General features: G+C 37.0%; 1 protein-coding gene across 1 annotated transcript in view; it reads right to left on the reverse strand.

Annotated features, from left to right (window-relative positions):
• Positions 1-20,186, reverse strand: part of RIT2 (Ras like without CAAX 2) — a 189,326-nt gene that overhangs the window by 126,684 nt on the left and 42,456 nt on the right. Inside the window, exon 3 of the mRNA XM_048292204.1 lies at positions 2,939-2,995. Coding sequence (XP_048148161.1) covers positions 2,939-2,995 — 57 coding nt within the window. The remainder of the gene's footprint in view (positions 1-2,938; positions 2,996-20,186) is intronic.

Raw genomic sequence — 20,186 nt, forward strand, 5'->3', positions numbered from 1 at the left:
AAAAATGACAAAGGGATTATCAATATTTTGGTAGCCCCAGGGGCATCAACAACTTCCCCTTATCGCCTAAAGTGACAGACTTCTGAAATTTCAGGGACAATGATTCTGCTTACAAAGGCCCCTCTATTTTGGTACCTCCTACCCAACTATTTGTTTTAGGAGAGATAATTAGAAAAAACCCGATCAAGTGCAGGGAGGTACAGCATCAATTCTGTCAGCTCTACCTCTTCAAATCTTGGCTAAATTTGCACAGTTAAGTATCATGGTCACTGCCACCACAATTTCATACCACAGAAAACACAGAGAATGGAATAGGTAGAGGAAGAATATCAGAAAAAAAATAGGTTGGTATTTGTTAGATCCTTATGTTCATGTCAAGCAAATGAAACAATCCACCTTATTTTAAAACTCATCTGTAGAACTGTATTCTCAACAGTTTGGTTAGTACTGTGAACCTGTGGATTATCATTTAAATACACTATAGAACTTTGTCTGGACAATATCAACCACTCAGTGACCTCTACAGAAATCTTCTTAAAAATGCCCAGAGACAAATAAAGCCACAGGTAAGAAGAACCAGCTATTTCCAAAGAAGTACACAGACAAGTGAGGCCGGTGTGCCCAGGAAAGCTCAGGGCAGCCCAAAAGTTCTATAAACATGATAGAAATTGCTGAGGAATGGAAGTGTCCTAAAATGTACAGCACAAGGTAAAGGTAATAGAGTAACAGAGAGATCAGGGATCTCAGACAGAGATGAAAAACTGTGTTTAATTTTCTTCTTTGTCACTCAGACAAATGTAGATTTCATATGTGGCCTGGTTTTTTAATTTCTGCATCATCTGCTGTTGGGTTACAGTGAGAAACAAAGCTCTGACTAGACAGATCTCTGATCTTAGATGATAACTTCCATGACGCAAAGAATCTGTGTCTAGCTCCACATGACTTTAGAGGAATAGCCTTTTCTCTGGTATCTCCTCACATCAGCATAGTCTTGGCCCTGGATGTGCTCATTTTGGATCCCCTTATTTTTTTAGGCTGATGGTCTAAATAGTAAAAATATCCCTACCAGTGGATGTGTAACTAAACATGAGATTAATTCTGTGAGTTGAGACCAGTAACGTAAAAGTACTAAAAACAGCCTCAATGATACAAACTTTTTCAGTGGGCTGACATTCAAAAATTATGTGTTTGCTGTTAGAGATGTGACACCAATGATTCCTTCTACTTTTTTTTTTTTTTTTTAATGCCCAATTTTACGGTGTCATACCACAAGTTTACCTGAGAGGAAACATACATAATTAGCCCAAGATTATTCTCTTCTGTTTAGTACATGTTTTGGAGCCCAGATAGTAATAAGAGTTTTTCAGGATGTCCTCAGCATGTTCTGAAAAACAGAAGAGCTGAAGAGAAAAACTTTTACTTCTAGATCTCTGTCTAGCCAGCTGGGTGAGATGGAATTCATAGTTCCCTGTTTACTTTTACCCACTCTTCTCTTCTTTAGTGTTGGTTTTCCTGAGTGGAAGCTCTTCCTAACTCAAGGAGACCTTCATCCTGATTAGGTCCTCTAGGCATTCCTGCAGTATGTACTTAGAATGCATCATAAGCTTTCTTTCTCTTTATGATTACCTATTATTCATATTGTGGTGGTGTCTAGAGACCAATAAGTTAAGATTATTATGAGATACAATATAGGGATAAATACTGATGGCAGGTGGATAGCTAATAATAAAGATGGATGTATGTGCATAACTTAATGATGTCGATAACTAATAATGTTCTTCTTTTCCAATTAGATTTAATGATTTCTTTTTTTTTTTCTGAGAGCAGAAAATGAAATTGCAACAATTCCACAGTAGTTTTGCCTTCTTTAAAGCTGAGACCTTTGCTCTTTTGCAATTTTTTTAACAGTTATAGAATTACTAGTGAAATGAAGAGTTTATACATTTTTTCATTATTAAAATTATGACCATTTGCCAAGAGTTAGCATCCAGGAAATGTGGAATACTATAGAAATAACTAATAAAAATAAAGTGTCATTACCTGCTCTATTTAGCAATACAGTAATTTTATAGAAGTTAAATGTGAGTTAAAAATACTTCAAAAATTATAAGAAAAAAGGTTTCTGGCTGAGGGGGTTAATTTCTTCTTTTTTCCCCAAAGAAATCTTTGTAAATGAGGATTGTTCTAGTGCCTTTTCCACTTATTGGACCCAATAAGTGTCATCCTTTTTATTCTGCCATCTTTTCCTTGTTATAATTAAATATGGCACATGGATAGTGTGTATAAATGCAAGTATATGTAAAACTAAGTAACAAAGGCACTCTTAAATGAATAAAAATGCATTTCTGACAGTCAGTAAGCATTTAAAATTTATTTCAGATGAAAAAGTGTATTGTAATAAAGTGTAAAGCAGATACGTGTGAGTTTCTGTTACTACCAAAATTTATAAAGTAGGGAAACCCAATGAAGTCAGCAGAGTGTGTAATCCCAGAGCACAACTCTATTAAATTGAGTAGTTACTTGATGTTTCTAGAGAAGGCCAGCTAGGACCTTCATAGTGGAAAAGAATACTAAAATAACACAACTTAAAAACCAAACAAACAAAGGAAAAAACAGACCCCATTCCAGACTGGAGTTTTTACAATCTTTAGTAATTTTATTTCATATTCTGCAGCTTTAAATGCACGACATTAATAGTTACAGTGCATGAACGCAGAACCCTGTTTTTGAAAGAGATTTTTGTATAAAGGACTCCAGGAAGAAGTATCTACGGTAAGAGCATGACACAACTCAATTGTCAGCACAAAATTAAGGTGTAATCTAAAGTTTGCAAATCTTGCTTCTATCTAAGTGCCTTTTAGAAGCAGCTTCTCACCGTCTCACAATCTCACATAGGCAGAGACTGAAAGGGATGAACAGGAGAATAATCTGTACTCACCTATAGTTGGATCATGGTAGTCAGGGAACCGATGGCTAATGAACTGCATTGTCATTGCTGGAGAGGAGAAAGAGAGAGGAAGGGAAGAAAAAAGAATTTTATCAGCATTATTAAATAGAAACAGGAAGAAGAACACATGGATAATTTGCTTATTCAAATATCAGCTCAGAATGTGAGTACAAATTTTGCTTTATGTCTACTTCTGCAACAATGCATTGATAACTCAGAACTGATAAATGAAGAAAAATATGAATTAAACCTCTTTCCTTGCCTTCACTTCTTAATTTTTAAAATTCATTGTATCAATTCTTGTATTAAATCTTACATTTTTTTAACACTTGGTAAATATTGTTAATCTGATATTGCATACAGATGAAAATTACTATGACAAAAAGATAAAACAAGACTGATTTACAAGACTGATTCATAGAAGTTCTCATGGTGCTACAAAATGCCACTAACTGGAGAGCCTAATTTGATTTCTGGTGTACTTAGGAGTACCTAATTCATTAAACTTGATGCAACAGAAGAAGGCTTCTCTCAACCACCTGGAGCACCTTTCTTCTGAACAGACTGCTTTTTAACTGCTTTCAGAAATTTTTGGAAAGTTTCATGACACTTCAGGAAAACTGCATTCTATCATTTGGAACAGGTGGCAAGGTGGAAGTGCAATTCCAATTTATGTGGAAAGGCACAAATTTTCACATCCTGTCCAACATGACATCTGAACTTCATTCACCGTGAATAACCACAAAAGTAAACTTGGGTATTTGGTGACCGCAGTGATATAATGAGCAATCAGAAGAACAGGGCAAGTTACATTTTCTTTGTTGTTTTTCCTCAGAAGTTTGAATTTCAAGTAATTTGAAAAGTAAATGTATTTACCGAACAATGAGAGTTGTGAATGAAAGCATTTCAAAAGCAGAATATGTGAATTCTAATTAAAAAGAAGGAAAAAATTTTAAAAAGGGTAAAACAGGATTTTTAAAATACCACTTGATCTTTAAGCCATTTTTTTTCAATTTTTTTTTTTTTTGGCCTTAAAATTCATCTATAGCTACTATATAGATATTTGTTCTAAAAAGTACTTGACCTGAAACATAATTATCAGTCACAACCCATGAATTCCAGCATTGAGGATCTCAGCTGCTTTCAACAATATCCACAACAAGAGGTTATGAACAATATGTGAGACATTTTAAAAAACCTGTGTATAAATACATCCATTTTTCAAACAGCATTGTTTTAGTTTAATGTTTGTCCTTCTCATATTTTCAAGGAAGAGAGGTTGGGAGATAGTTTTATAAAACGATAAAGAGAAGAAGTATTAAACATTTATTACCGTGTTAATAAATTATTGCATCTTTAGTGTAGACAAATATAAATGCTAAGAAGCAGCATTATAAATTCATAGATACCAGAGAGGGTAACTGTGTAAGAAAAAGCTCATTCAGTCTATATATATTATAGGGCAATAAATCTACGTGCAGTCACACTCATGTCTTCTGTATTATTTGTTTTCAGATGCATTATTTTTAAGTACCGTGCATGTTTGGACACTTTTATTTCCAGGACAGACACCTGATTTTTTTTTTTGTTTGTTTGGGGTTTTTTTTTTGTTTTTTGGTTTTTTTTAAATTTTGACAGATTTTTAGCCACCTCCATGTGATTATTGTTAGGGGTTTATGAAGCATAAATCAATGCCTGATGTGATCGGCCTAGTTTGTTCTTAGAAGCTGAGGCAGCTAGCAGAGATGCTGTTCATAGGGCTTATACCTACACATTTCCAGCTTTCTGAGGCCCTGTACCACAAATTTATTCAATTTGCTTCACAACCTGCTGCTTTCTCTTGCCAAGCATTTTTTTTTTTTAAAAAACACCCCAAACTATTCTGCATCTGATCTCATTCTGTTTCCTTTTGGAGCTATGCCTGAGTCACAAAATCTGTAGCTAGAATTGAAATAAAAATTCTCAGAGGACAGGCAGAACTCATGGTAAATGTTTTTCCTCTCGCCTGAGACAGCCACAAGTGAATACATCATTTATATCCTCATCAAATCCACAGTATCCAAGAGGACTGAAATAATTTGAAAACATCATATTGTATTAAACATCAAGATTTCTATTGTAGCATGCAAAAGTGGAAGTGTTCCAAAGGACTGTGAATGTGGGGACATGATTTGGTGGAGGTCTTTGCAGTCCTGGGTTAATGACTGGACTTGATCTTAGAGATCTTTTCCAATCTGAATGGTTCTATGTTCCTATGATTATTCATAAAATGAATGCGGAGAGGCACAGAATCTGAGAAAGGTGTCAAGAGAACACTCAAAGTAATGAAGTGAGAATGCCTTACACTCATCTCGTTGGGAAAATGGTGAATAAAAGCTTCCTTCTCTACACATTTTGTCTCACAGTTTCATCCCTGACAGCTCTTTGTCACAGGCTCCTCCTAATCACCAGGGGAAGGAACTTCTTTGGCCTGTTTAGTCTTTGTCACCTCCCACATGGGGATTTAGCACCCTCTCCCTAGAACAAGGTACACAAGGAATTGAGGTACACTGATCTTTTTAATCACTGAATTACAATGCAAGATAAGGAAACTGGAATTGCAACCCAAAGGAATAAATGATTTGTGGCTCCTTATAGCAGGAGGATAAAGGACAAAGAAGTGTCCAAACATCTGATCCAATAAGAGTTTTGTCCAGTTTTACCAGGTATTCCATAGACTCGGCTGCTGGATGTGCAGAAATTAGTTCTAAATGATGGTTGAAAGCTGGTGGAATGCTTCCCAGAGGACAAGGACATTCAATCACCACTGGCATAAAACCACATAGCTCAGCTGGAGCCTTGGGAATTAGACCTGTCTACAACCAACCCTATCTGGGCTCCCCAGCAGGAGAGCTGCCTCAGCTGGAATATGCTGGCTTCCTCATTGCTACTGACATCAGCTCCAAAGTCATTTTCCAGAGTGAATTAATTTTGAAAACTAACACAAAAATGGCATTGGTATTTCATGCTGTGAGTTGAAAATATTCTCCTTGGTTCCATGGTTTTCCTCATCCATTACATTTTTCCGTATACATTAGCACTCACACCTGACAAATCCAAACTGTCATTGAATACTTTTGTGATTTTTTTCCTTTGGAAATCCAAATTATAGTACACCAAATTTTTACAGGTCTCTAAATTAGGGACCCTTGACTCTAATTTATGCCACATAGAAAGCATGAAAGTGGCTTTAAAGCAGGATATGAAAATAGAATAAATTGGTAAGACTGATACTTGAATAAATACATGTACACGTGAAAACAGTGTCAGTTAAGAAATGGTTAAAAAACCAAATCAAACCAAACAAAACCCTTTTAATCCATAGCAGATATTGTGAAACATTTTGAATTGCAAGTTGCCTGAAAATTTTTAATGAATATTTTATGACACTGTGAAGATCATTTCATTTAAATGGGACATGTACATCACACAACAGCTATGATAAGTAAAAGGATCATTGTTTCAGATGAATAGCATCTTCTTTATATCCATCTGTGGCTAAGCAAATGCAAGTTGCCCCAGCTGAGCAAATGTAAGCCTGATACGCATGAGTAACTAAGCAACTTTAAAGTTATCCTGTCTTTTTAAAACAAAAAAGGTGTTCAGATCCTGCATTTAATTTTTCTTTGTTTCTAAACGTGTATCCAATACTTATAAACTATCTAGAAAGGTGTGCATGATACCTATGCTGGCATAGAAATATATATGTTTTCTTTGAATAATAAACTTAGTCTTGGCTTCTACTTTCAATATAATTCCTAAATCCCTCTTAATAATATTTTATTAACCACTGAGTAGGAAATGCCATGCTTAGAAAAAGGCTGAGGTCATATATTTATTCAGAAGCATCCTTTTGACCAGCACAGCAATACTAAATTTAACCTAAAGACAGTACTAATCTTAATATATATATATATATATGTGTGAGTGGGCTCACAAGCCAATAGGAAAAATGTTTTGATACTCCTGCAGCTGGGAGAGCAGATAGAATAGAATCCCACTCTTTTTCTAATTTGTTCTAAATTTTATTTATATCAAAAACTTTGAAAGCAGTCCTATACCTATTTTTCAAGGTTGGAGAGTACATTGCAAGCTTACACAATATTTGTTATGCTAATAGTATCCCTGATGTGAATATCTCATCCTGAGCTTCCTATACCTCTTTATTCACCCAAGAACTTCCACATATTCATACTCTTCTGGGTGCTGGTGTGATGGTATAATAAATCTGTTTCCAGTAGAATCTTTACCCCCAGCAAAAAGTCCTACACTTTAAGCACTCCAACGAAATTACCACAGCAGCTGTAACTCAGAGACCAGTGATTCCATAGGGTTGATTCACACCATTTTAATTTAGATCCACCCTGTCAGTGGATCCTTAACTCGCGTTTTTTATAAACATTGAGGTTTCAATGAGACCAGTGCAGAAGGCAGACATTAAAAAAGTATAATATAGCAAAGTCAATGGATTTGAGGATTAGTTCACGCAGTTTATGAAAAAAGAAGAAAGCATATAAATATTATTAGCATAGAGAAGGTGGCAAAGAAAGTACAGAGTCTAAAAACTGTAAGTGCACCATACAAAGAGACATTGTTACAGAAAAGGAAGAGAATATGCTTCATTTAAAAATTTTACAGGCAACCTTGCCTCTATCTATTTATAACACTAAATAACTTTCTAAAACATGGTCAGGGCATATTTAACATGCCTGATTTTATTACATAATAAAGCATGTGCATATTAATATATATACACAAATGATATTGTATCAAAGTTGGACTATTTCAATAACTAAACAAGAACTATACTGCTACTATTTTATTTCTGAAATACTAAAGAGTTTGAACAGTTCTGGTCTTTCTGGTGGTCCTTCTGGGTTTTTCACAAGCTTTTAGGAGTCATCTTCTAAAATGTTCTGAAAATTGTCTTTTCAGATGTTCATGCCTGAAGACTGGAATGTTTACTTCTATTTAATTAGCTTTGAAAAATGACAAACATCCTTATAACTAACCATGAATTTTTAGATTGGCTAGTCAAATAAATCATCATTTGCAATTATTTTTCTGCCAATTGAATCTTAACTAATAGACACCAACCATGTGAAGTCCAATAAGGGAAAGTGCCAGATCCTGCCCCTGGGTTGAGGCAACCCTGGACGTACAGACTGGGGAAGGAGAGGCTGGAAAGCAGTGCCATGGAGAGGATCCTGGGGGTCCCAGTCAGCTGGACACGAGTCAGCAGTGCCCAGGCAGCCAGGAGGGACATCCCTGTCCTGGGGGGCATCAGGCCCAGCATCACCAGCTGGGCAAGGGAGGGGATTGTCCTGCTCTGCTCTGGGCTGGGGTGGCCTCACCTTGAATGTTGTGAACAGTGTTGGGTGACCCAATATAAGAAATAAATAAAACCATTAGACAGTGTCCAAAGGAGGGCAACAATGAGGGTGAAGAGCCTTGAGGGGAAGCCGTGTGAGGAGTGCCTGAGGACACTTAGTCTCTCAGCAGGAGAAGAGACAGAGAGGAGACCTCATTGCAGTTACAACTTCCTCGTGAGGGGAAGAGTAGGGGCAGCCACTGATCTCTGCTCTGTGTGACCAGGGACAGGACCCAAGAAATGCTCTGACATTGTGTCAGGGGAAGTTTAGGTGGATATAAGGAGAAGGTTCTTCCCCAGAGGGTGGTTGGGCACTGGAACAGTCTCCCCAGGGAATGGTCAGCACCAAACCTGACAGAGTTCCAGAAGCTTTTGGACAAAGCTGTCAGGTACATGGTGAGATTTTTGGGGAGGGTCCTGTGCGGGACCAGGAGTTGGACTCAAAAATCCTTGTGGGTTCCTTCCAACTCAGAATACTTTTTCGTTCTTTCATTCTGTGAATAGTAGGAGGCAAAGACAGGTTTGGTTTTTTTTTCAAAAATCTAATGAGCTCTATGAACTGCATTAACACTCACAGCCAGTTTGAATGGTTGGAGACACCAAAAATTATGGAGCATATTAGGAGGAGAAAAAAAAAATTTAGAATGTCTCTAAACGCAATCGGAGAAAGATTTCATCTGTGCTCAGTTTCTACAAGTTTAATGACTCAAGGTCAGAAAGAATTAGGAAAGGAAAAGATATTAAAATTAAACAATTTTTTTTTCTGTGAAACAAATGAGAGATGTTAGCTATGAACTAATTTAGGCTATGGACTAGAAAATATTTTTAGACATCATATGAGGGATCTTCTGGAACAAGATTCAAACATTGAAAATGTAAAAAACCTCTTTGATTTAAAAGTGGTTTTTAAGTAAAAGTGTTGAGTCAGTGAAATGTAAGGTTCTTTTGGAGATTTTTCCCCTATATTCTCAATTTCAGGTAGGGAAAATGATAATTTAATATATGATGATTAATAAGGATAGCATATAGAATCAGATATGCAACTAATATCAGTTCTGGAAATTAAGGTTTTGTTTCTTAAACTATTACATGTTTTAGATCTCAAGGACTTGATAAAGCCTTTTTCTTTCCAGGAAGAAGCTTCCATATGGAAAACATTGTTTTGTAAAACACAAGGATAATTTAATGATCATATATTTATGATCTGCTTTGGGTGGGAGGGTAAGGGGGAGAACCTGAGGGAGTTTCATATACAATTCATGAAGTCACAGCCAGCTCATCTGCAGCCTTTATGGTTTTGAACAAAATATGTTGCATTTCTGAGTTTGTTTTCCTACAATTTACTAAGAAAACGTTTCTCTATCAGATAGGTGACAATTTTCCAGGTCACAAAGAACTAGGTGACTGGAGCATGCAAGATATTTCCTTTGTTTTATTTGTATTTATTTTATCTATACATGCTGTATGTAGATTACAGTATGTATTAGAATAAATAGCTGATAGGTTTAGTCACCTGAACCAAGCAAAGAGAGTGGTGGGGTCTGAGGAGCATTTATTTGGGTCAAAAAGATGCATGAGAAGAAGATTGATGTCTAATGCAGGATATTTTTTACTGTACTTCATGAAATTTAAAGAATATGGGGAAGGTACCTAGAGATACATGTTAAATTATCTAGCAATAAGGTATTTTTGCACATTGATTATAGTTATTTTTATGACTGCCCCATGACATGGTAAATGGCAAAGCTTATAGATAGATTAAAAATTTTGATTTTTTAAAATTGGTTGCAGTAAACTCAAAGATGTTGCCTCACAAAAAAACACTCTTCACACTGCCAGAGCATGTGAGGATTTCTAAGCAGAAGTTTTAATGTTCTTTATTTTGTTCTTCCCCAAACAACCATTACAGACTAGATGCACTGACAGGACATCAGCCTAAAGACACCTTTGTTATGGCCCAATACAGTCATTTTTACATTGTCATAGCCTTTAAGGAATTGGCTAAAAGCTTTACCACTTGTTTCAGGAGTGAACGCTGCAAAATCTGTGAGCTGCAATTATTAATTTTTTAGGTGTTACAATGTATTATTTATTGAGTGTTGGCTCTGAAATGAAGGCAAGCTAAATTTTATTTCTGTGTTAAACACATTCTGGTGTACTAAAAAAATACAGCAGCTTTCTGTGTATTACACAGTCTCCTGCGTAGGTTTGGATGCTGGTACAGCCCTGGTTTTTATACTCTTTTTTTTGCTAAACTGGTGTGTGTTTTATTCACTTATAGAATCTGAAGTCCACAGAAAAAAATATCAGGCATCAGAAAGGAATAGTCTTAAAAACAAAAGTCTTTTAAATTAAATCTGTGTTATTAGAATGAAAATTAAACACACAAAACCCCCATGTAAATTTTAAACAGAAAAAACCAACAAGTCATTAGGGCAGCTGGAAGAGAAACAGGGAACTTTTCCTTATCCACTGTAACCCTTACCACTGTAAAGTAAGAGCAGATTGTAATAAAAATGTGCTGATGTAGAGTTAGTGGTAACAGAGCAAGGCAGATGCTTTTTTTGGGGAATAATCAGTTTTATAATTCCTCCTCTTGCGTCAGAATGAAACAAAGAATTCAATGCAGACATCTATACGATGAGGCAATATGTTCCCTAAGAGTAAAAAGAAAGAATTAGAAAGCGGATGAGTGGAATCAGTCCCTCAGAAAGAAAAGGTAGAAAAAAATCTTTTGTTTTGGGGCTGATCTTGAATGAATAAATAAAAATCCCTAATCACAGAGCAGTTCTCACCTTTCTCTTTCCTGTAATCATTAGATGTAAAGATATGAGTTCTCACTATTTTCCTTCAAGGTGTTATTAGTGGAACAAAGACAAATACTAGGCACTGGTAGTAATTTTCCAGCATGGAATGAAGGATGAACAGAGAAACTGTGCAAAAAATTAATCCTAGACATGAGAAACTTGTAGGAAAACATTCAGCAAAAGTGCTCTCATGGCAGAAAAGTCCCATGTCTTCTGAATCAGCAGGTTCTAGTGAAAAATGGCTGTACTGAAAACTTCTGACTACCATTAATAGCTACATCCAGACCCAGTTTCTGGTTCAATGTCAGAAGGCAGAACATACTGCACTGTAAAATTCGTGTTAAAAATTCCATTTAGTGTTTAAGGAAACAAGGAACTAGATGAAAGTTGAATTTATTGCCCACATAAGAGACATCATCATAATGTGCTACAAATTAATGATAATGATAAGGTAGATTGCTACCACTTACAAACCATTTCCTCTGTAGTGTATCCCTGATCCCTTCCCAAAAATTCTCCCACAAAAATACTGAACATTTCCTACCCTGCTTAGCTTATGTGACTTGACAAGGTGTCTTAATAAACAGAAATTACTGCTGGTAAAAGCTACCATTAGTGCATTTTCCCACTGTGTTTCTTCCATCAAGTTAAAATCAGGGAGAAAACTTAAATGTATCTTCTACTGCTCTTCAGTTATAAAACCCAATGGCAAGTTAAGCCTTCCATTAGTGAGCAATCCAAAATATAATGACATAAATAGGTTTTAAAGCAGGCTCCAGGATAAAGTGATTTTTAAAACAGAATATATTAAATAAAGCTAGAAAGACTCAATTTTCACATATTATTTCAGAGAAGAATAGAGCTGATCTTGAACCATTGCAGATAGACACGTTTCAATTAAAGTCAATGTATAAATCTCATTTTTACAAAGGGAGTACAGCAAATGAGAGAAATATAGGGTAGTTCTTCATACAAGTGGGCCCTGGCTTGCAGCTACCAGCCTCTACTATAATTACTTCACTTTCAAAAAAGGATAAAGTTATTTCATTCAATGGGAAAAAAACCTCACAGTAACCACACATTTCTCTCCTTTTTTTTAACTGCCGACATGTTTCCCTGTAATGATAACTTGAGATGCTCAAGCTTGGTTTGCTGCTGTTTCAGGTAGTGGTAAATTGAGGTTTTTTGCAGGTTTCCTAACATAAACTAGTGGTTAGCTCCTGTGGAACCTTCCACGTGAAATTACACCCCATACATCAAGCAGTGAAGAATTGGCAGTGACAGCAGCTGTATTTTCTTGCGAGTGGGAGAGAGTAGCTGCTGTTCTGTAATGTGGTACCAACTTTTCTGTACATCAAACCTATGGTCTGGAAAATTGATGACACATCAAAGAGAAACATACAACTCTTCCATTTAAATCCTCACAGAAGTCTTATTCAGGGTTAAAACAGAGCTGAGGTTTTTATTCATTCTTTCCTTACCAGTGCCAGATTATAGTGAATAGAGGATAACATCCAGATTCACAGTCACTGTTGGCAACCAATTCTCTCTGACTAAGCAGGCTTTAGGTGCTTATCTGTCCTTGGTGATCTGAACTATAATCTTTTGTGCCTCTCTCAAACATTCAGATGTTTTTTTGAAAGTTTATAGAACCATAGAATCATTTAGGTTGGAAAGGACCTCCAAGGCCATTGACTTCACCCATTCACCCAGCACTGTGAAGGCTGCAACCCACCCATGTCCCCAAGTGCCTCATCCACACAGCCCTAGGCAGCTGTGCAGATGCTTTGCAACCCTTTCAGTAAAGAAATTTTTCCTAATATCCCATCTAAGCCTTCTCTGGCACAACTTCAGGCCATTTCTTCCAGTCCTGCCACGTTACCTGGGAGAAGATATTGATCCCACCAGGTTGCAACCTCTTCTCAGGCAGTTATAGAGAGTGACGAGTGTTGTTGATGATTAAAGTTGTGATCTCATTTCCTGCTGCTGATATAACTTCCATTGAAATTAAAGCACTTCACAGTGAGAAAATTGGTTTAGGTGAAATTCAAGAAAGGAAACTGAACCAAATAAAAGCAAATTTATTGGCTTGGATTGATGGTATCGACATTTTTGAAAGTATGAAACTGATTTACTAACAGTACTGTTTTATATTCTGTAATAAATTACATATATTTACCCTTCTACTATAAATTATATGATTTATAGATAATTATTCATCACTTTTTTGATTTTTTTAATTTCTACTTATTAAGGCAGATTAATATGCTAGTTTTCCTTTTCAATGAAAATGTAAACAAAATTTAAAATGTTGTCTTTTTCTCAGAAATTCTCTCATCCCTTCTTTTTATATCTGCTGCTTTTTACTTTTTTGTTAATAACCACTGCACTCAAATCATATTTAAAAGAAGTAGACTAACAATGAAGAAAGGATTTCTGAAGATACACCTAAATCCAGAAAACTGACACTGGAATATTGCTAAAATCCCAATCAGTATTTCCATTCCTCAAAAATATTTGAGGAATTCTCAGAATGCTGTCCTCTACAATTTGTTTCCTACTCATATATTTCAATTGATATTTGTTTTAGTGGAGTTATTTATCTCAGGGGAGCTAAATACCACATCATTTGCATTATGTGAGTGGAAAAGTGTTCCTCACTACTGAGGTGACTTTGCACTCAACATGTTTTCCTTGTCATATCTCAGATGTTTTCGCTCTCAGCTAATTAGGCAACACTTCACAACAAAGTCACCTGCCACATTATCTCTTACACCAACATGAGTTCTTAATTTTTTGCTACCATTCTGTTCCAGTTTGGCCAAATTTAAAAACATATCCTCTGAGAGAAGGCAGGTCACAACCACCACCAGGTTCGGGAAAAATAAAATTTTCCTCGAAGGAAAGTGAAAGAGATAAAAACTATTTATTTTACAAACACACAGGAAAAGGATAATGATGCTAAATAATAAAACCTCTTGCTCTGCTGAGAGAAACACGGGAAAATTTCAGAGTCCTTCTGTAGATCTCTCTCCCCCTCCTTGGAGCTGGGATGGGGTGGTGGGCCCACCTCCAGGGCCAAGGCCTCAGTGGAAGGTCCTCCCGATGTATTCTGATGTTGAAACAGTCCAGCAGAAAGAAAAAAAAAAAGTCCCAGAAAAAACAAAAGTTCAACTCTCTGTCTCTCTCTGGAGAAAGAAAAAGGAGCTGAAAAACTGGCCAAAAGCAAGCCAGGTGCCTTCCCCACTCTTGCTCTGCTGCGAGATGAAAAAAAGTCTCTGTCTCTGTGTGACCTTGAATAAGCTGCAAACTGCTTTGAAGAAGTTTTGTTCAGGTTTTCCTTCCCTCTCTCAGGCTCAGTTTAAAGGCACAGAAAGGCACAAAATTAATTCCCTGGCATGGGGCAGCAACAGGGGATACATGTCACAAAGTCACCCCAAGACACATTCTAAGAGCATTTCTGTAAGAGTAGGGAAGGAGGAGGCTCCTTGGCTGGGGAAGCTCTCCAGTTGTTTACTCCCCCTGCATTCACACATGAACACACCCAAATCTAAAAGCCTGGTAATTATGATCTGGTCCCCAAAAAAGCAAATCAAGCCATTGAGAAAGCTTGGAAATGAGGAAAATGAGGTGTGAGGTCTTCTGGATGGACAAGTAGCTCTGTGCTGCTAGCAGACGCACTTAGAACATGGCTGTGCAGGGAAAATGAAAATCACGAAGGTAACAATGTTCATAGAATCAGAGAACAGTTTGGGTTTAAAGGGACTTCAAAGACAAAACCCCTGCCATGGGCAGGGACACCTCCCACTAGATCAGGTTGCTCAAAATCCCATCTATCCTGGCCCTGAAATTTTAGACATGCTGGAATAGATATCCTACAGTTCTAAATAGTAGCTTTAACATTTTAAGGGTGTGGAAAGGAATATAGTGTCTTAACATTTAAATACTTCTAAAGCTGGAATTAGTTGGGAAAAAGAGAGTTTCTATATCTAGAAAACAATGAGTAATTTGGAGACAAATCAATGGGAAATAATGAGCTAACTCAGAGGACAGTACCAAAACTGTTACTTCCATTTTACGTAGCAATCACTGAAAAACTCCTGAAGAAGGTTTGTGGGATTGTGTGAATCTGGGGAGAGGTGTCATGAGCTTTAGACTCGCTACCTACTCTCTATCCTTTGATTATCACTGACATCTTTTCTGCCTCAGTTTCCAAACCTCCAAGAAAACCAAGGCAGCAGAAATCTCAGAGAGATCTGAGATTTATGGGATAGCCGCATAAGATTTGGCTGTGAATGCATTCCTTCACAGTTCATCTAAAACCAAGTTAGTAAAACCATTACATTTTTAAGAACAGACTTAAACAATACCTTTAACATGAAATTATCTGGATGAAAGGAGGCAGGAGGCATGAGATCAAGCATTTTTCATGAGACAATCGAGTTAGTGATATAGATCAAAAGACTACAAAGTACAAGGATGAAAAAGTGAAATGAGGCCTCTCACCCTCTTCCTGCTCTCTCAGTACAAACTTGGCTGGAAGTTGACATATGCTAGAAGCACATTCATATTGCTTGACACTTGTACACTCTACATTATGGTGATATATTGACAGCAGGCACAGTTGCCAGACATGTTTGGGGGTGAAAGGTAGCACTTCAGGCACTAAAAGAGGTGATTTATTACAGCATTAGTGTGCCTCTGAAAAGGTCAGAAAGCTGCAAAATACATACAAAAGTTCTAGAGGGCTGATTGTATTTTCATAGAGAAAACCTACATTAGCCCGTTCTGGCTTGTACCCTCTGTGTGAATAAGAAATGTTAAAGCTCTCAACACCAGCAACATGGAAAGACTTGACAATGGTTTTGTTTTTTTCCTACAGTTGGAAGGAGATGACTCATGACCCAGGAACACTTAGGCCTCTAGAACAGGCTGAGATTCAGTCTTTCATTCTTCTGGGGTAAACTTACTTTTGTGTATTTCATAATGCACTCTCTGCCCTTGATGTACTTGTCATTTATTCTGGTGTGAACCAGCTGCCTCAGGGGTTTATGGTGCTATGTATCACCATCGCTTGATGGCTGACAGAAGCCCTATTTGGTGACCCTAGACCTTTCCATGAAAAACCAACAGCAGGTAAAAACACCCCAACCAAACAACTGACTGACCAAACCAAACAGAAACAACCTTCCAAAACATCCCACTCTCCCCCAAACAAGCACAGTGTACTTACACAAGTCTTGAAACCTTCCCTTACATGAGAGGCAAAAATATTCTCAGGATTTCTGAGGCTTAATTGGGAACACAGTATATTGGGGTGAGGTAGATGAAAAAAAAAATGTTTTTGAACTTTGAAAAAAACCTTTAAAATCAAAATGAACTTCTTATTTAAATAAGGCCATAAAAGACATGGATATATGTAGCCATTTCTGGATTTTCCTAATTACTGTGGAAACTTCTATAATCAGACCTCCTTAATAAAAATAATTTTGCCCCAGGGTCAGGAGATTTACTTCATCTGCTCCATCATAGGACTAGGATTTATGTTTTCCCAATCTCTACAGTAATTATAACACTGAAAATTTTCTAACCTATGACAGTCGTGCAGAGGCATCATAACTCAGCTCCCTAAAAATCATGATTTGGCAGCTGAAAACCATAGAAAAACTTTATTAAGACCCTGATAAGTTTTCTACCTTAAACACAAAAACCCACGGACCTTTAGGTTATGACAACTGGAAATGTTTCCTTATGTATAGATAAAAAAAGGACTTAGGAGGACTTTTAGGGGCTCAGTGAGTAAGATGATATTGAAGCACTCTGCATGCTAACAGTGTGATGACATTGTGCTATGCTGATTCAGAAATGACTCAGCTCAGTTACCAAAAAAGGGGAGAATGAGATCTTTTTCAAAGGTACAGTGATATAGATGTGACAGAATGACTCACCTGTCATCAGTGTTTTAGTCAGCAAAGTCTTTGGCTGAATGGCAAGTATTTATAACTCTAAAATAAAGCCACTCAATCAAAAGGAAGTAAGCAAAAACGATTTGGATATTAAGCCTGGTTTCTAACATCCAACTATGAGGTCATTACATGCATAACCCTGAACACCGTTTTAGTCCCAGTATCTGTCCAAGTCCAATCCATTGAACAATGTGCTTTTTGCACTTCTCTCCGTTTCTGATTCAGAAAATATATATATTCTGGACCACTTACCTAAGCACAGAGTGAACAATTTCTGTCCATTGTGAAAATAATTTTTTCTTCTGCAGTATGCCTTTCACTACAGATTTTGCTTCAGTTTTATACGGCGTGCATGATAGGCCTTGGAACCCCTTCCTTTGAGAGACCCTTGCATCAAATTTTTTGAAGGACATAAACCAGGATACACTGGGAGCTTTTCCATTGATATTAGCTTGCGTTTCACGTAAGTTTTTACTTGTGCAGTACTCTTTCCACTTTCCAGCAGGAGTATTTAAATATCCTCCAAAAGAAATCACAATGAGTGAAATTGTGACTCCTCTGAAATAAGTGGCAAACCTTTCGATTTAGGTTTACGTTTCTCTCATATCTACATATAACTGTGGTTATTTGCCTTTACATTTTGCAAATGAATATACTTATTACCTATAACTTTGGTGCATATATTATTACATGCCTTAAAAATTTGATGATTTTTCTAGAGGGGAAAAAAAAAGAAGAAATACTGAAAACAACTTTCTGTTTGTATATTTTTAGTAAAAAAAAAAATAAACTCCTGATTATTTTTTTAATTGAAAAATGTCTTTTCTTGCAAAGAAAGCAAATTTTATAAACATTCATATCTAGAACTCATCTAACTCATATAGCCAAGACATAAAAAAAGAGTTACAATTATACAGGATCATCAAATCTGTGCATAGGTGAAAACTAAGCAAATATTTAGTATATCAGCCATTTCAAATTATTTGCTGCCAGTTATAAATTGACTGATTTCACTTAATGATCAAACCAGGCCAAGAGCTGTCAATGGTATTTGGTAGGCCTTTATTTTTGCCTATTTTTGGTTATTTTATTCTGTAGATTTTATTTTTTCTCAGAAGTTTCCTAACAAGGGGGAAATATATATATATATAAATCCCAAATAAATAAATACAGATAACTAGATAGACACAGAGAGAGAGAGAGAGAGAGAGAGATGTCCTAGTATTTTCTGGAGGAATAAAAGAAAAGTAAAATACCTACAGAATGGTTTCACATTCCAGTTTCTAATCAGAGTGATCTAATTTATTAGATGCCTGACTCTGTAGGAGCTAAGGAGACTGCTGGTCACAGCACCAGTGGCTGTGCATGTGAATATACGTTATTTTCTATGTGATAAATTTACCTTTTCAAAAGCATTTGGCCAAAGTTTTCTCCTTATTCTGATATAGCATTTGAAAGATAACTTCATTTAAGATCTTCAAATGCTTTTAAAGTTGTCAAAGATGTCTGTAAAACAGACACAAAAAGTCAAGAAAGCAGAAATAACGTCAAAAGAGTAAATAGTAGAAGTGAATTAAACAAAATTCTAGTTACCATCAGTATATCAAAATGTATAATTTCATAAGGCATGTTCATTGCTACCTCTAATCATATATGGTTTTGAAGTTGAAACTGGAGCACTTGCTTTACTTTAAAGGCAATGAGGCTATTTGTATGTTTAAAGACAAAATTATGCTCATGTGAATTGCCAAAATTGGGTATAATCTACTAATTTGCAAAATTTAGCAATCCTCAGTGAGTTCTCGTATTGTAATTTTGAATTAGCAGAAAGGTACATGGTTGAAAATCAAATCAAACTGAACCAGAAACTATTCTGGAGAGATTCAGATATTTAGATATTTAGAGACATTATTATAAAATCTGTGTATTTAAAAAATAAATAGTGAAATCTGTGCAATACACTTGTGACTTTCAAAATATTTATATATGAAATAAATAAAAATTTTTAGAAACAAAACTTTTCATAAAACTAAATATTCTACAAGTCTTGTATGTCATCTTGGTAAATAGCTAATGTGTTGGCACTGCTGAAACTCTGTTTTTTAACTTTTTTATTGGAGCTGAAACAATATAGATAAAATATATCATGAAAGAGAGCAGAACTTTGTAAAATCCCCTGAGAACTTACAGCTCAAGAAGACTGCTCTGTGATGGTCTCTGAACCAGTGGTCCCTCAGGGCATTTTTTGAAGAGCTAAATCCAGTGTGATAGAAGGAAAAGATAAATTTACCTCCCACATACAGGTTTCCTTCTCACATAGGTCAAAACCAAGTGCTTATGCAGCTGTACAGAGGATAGTTTTGCCTCCTTGACAGTTTCAACACTCTGGACTAAACAACTTCTTGGTTTTTAACCATAGCAAAGGTCAGGCAAACAGAAGGTCTGTGTTGGGGTTTTAGTTTAGTCTTAGGTTTTCCTGTTAAAGGAATTTTCTCCCATATGCATGTTGCTAGGGGACAAATAGCTGTACTTAAGAAAGACAAAAAGGGGAGTGGGGCGGGCCTGGCTACTCTTTTGTCTACACCTGGGTGTGGGGACAGTTCGCTCTGAGCGTCCGGAGAGAGAAGCTGCAGAGAAAGGAGCTGCTGCTGCTTTCTTTTTGGCCGTTCTTTCTTCCTGCTGGAAGCAACGCCGGGACCCCAAAAGCCGCTTTTCCCTGCCCTGCTGGAGACCGAGCTGTGGCTGTCCTGCTCCGCTGCTGCTTCGAGCTTTCGCTACGCTGTAGCCCTGCTCGCCCTGCCTGCCTGGGCCTCCGTGGTTTTTTCCCATCTGGATACATCTCGTCTGCCACCCGGGATTTGCGTTCGTCCCTGCCATTCCAGCCTGCTGTTCCTGAGAGTCCGGGATCGGCTGCCCAGCGGTTTGTGAAGCCTTTGTTCCATCCCTTCCCGGGATCCCAGGGCACCAGAGCCGCGGGTTTCCCGAGCTCGCTCCGGAGCGCCCCCTGCAGCCGCGGGGGAACCATCGCACCTGCCCTGCTCACCGGGAGCCGCCAG

The sequence above is a fragment of the Corvus hawaiiensis genome, chromosome Z (assembly GCF_020740725.1).
Source record: "Corvus hawaiiensis isolate bCorHaw1 chromosome Z, bCorHaw1.pri.cur, whole genome shotgun sequence".
NCBI classification, from domain to species: Eukaryota; Metazoa; Chordata; class Aves; order Passeriformes; family Corvidae; genus Corvus; species Corvus hawaiiensis.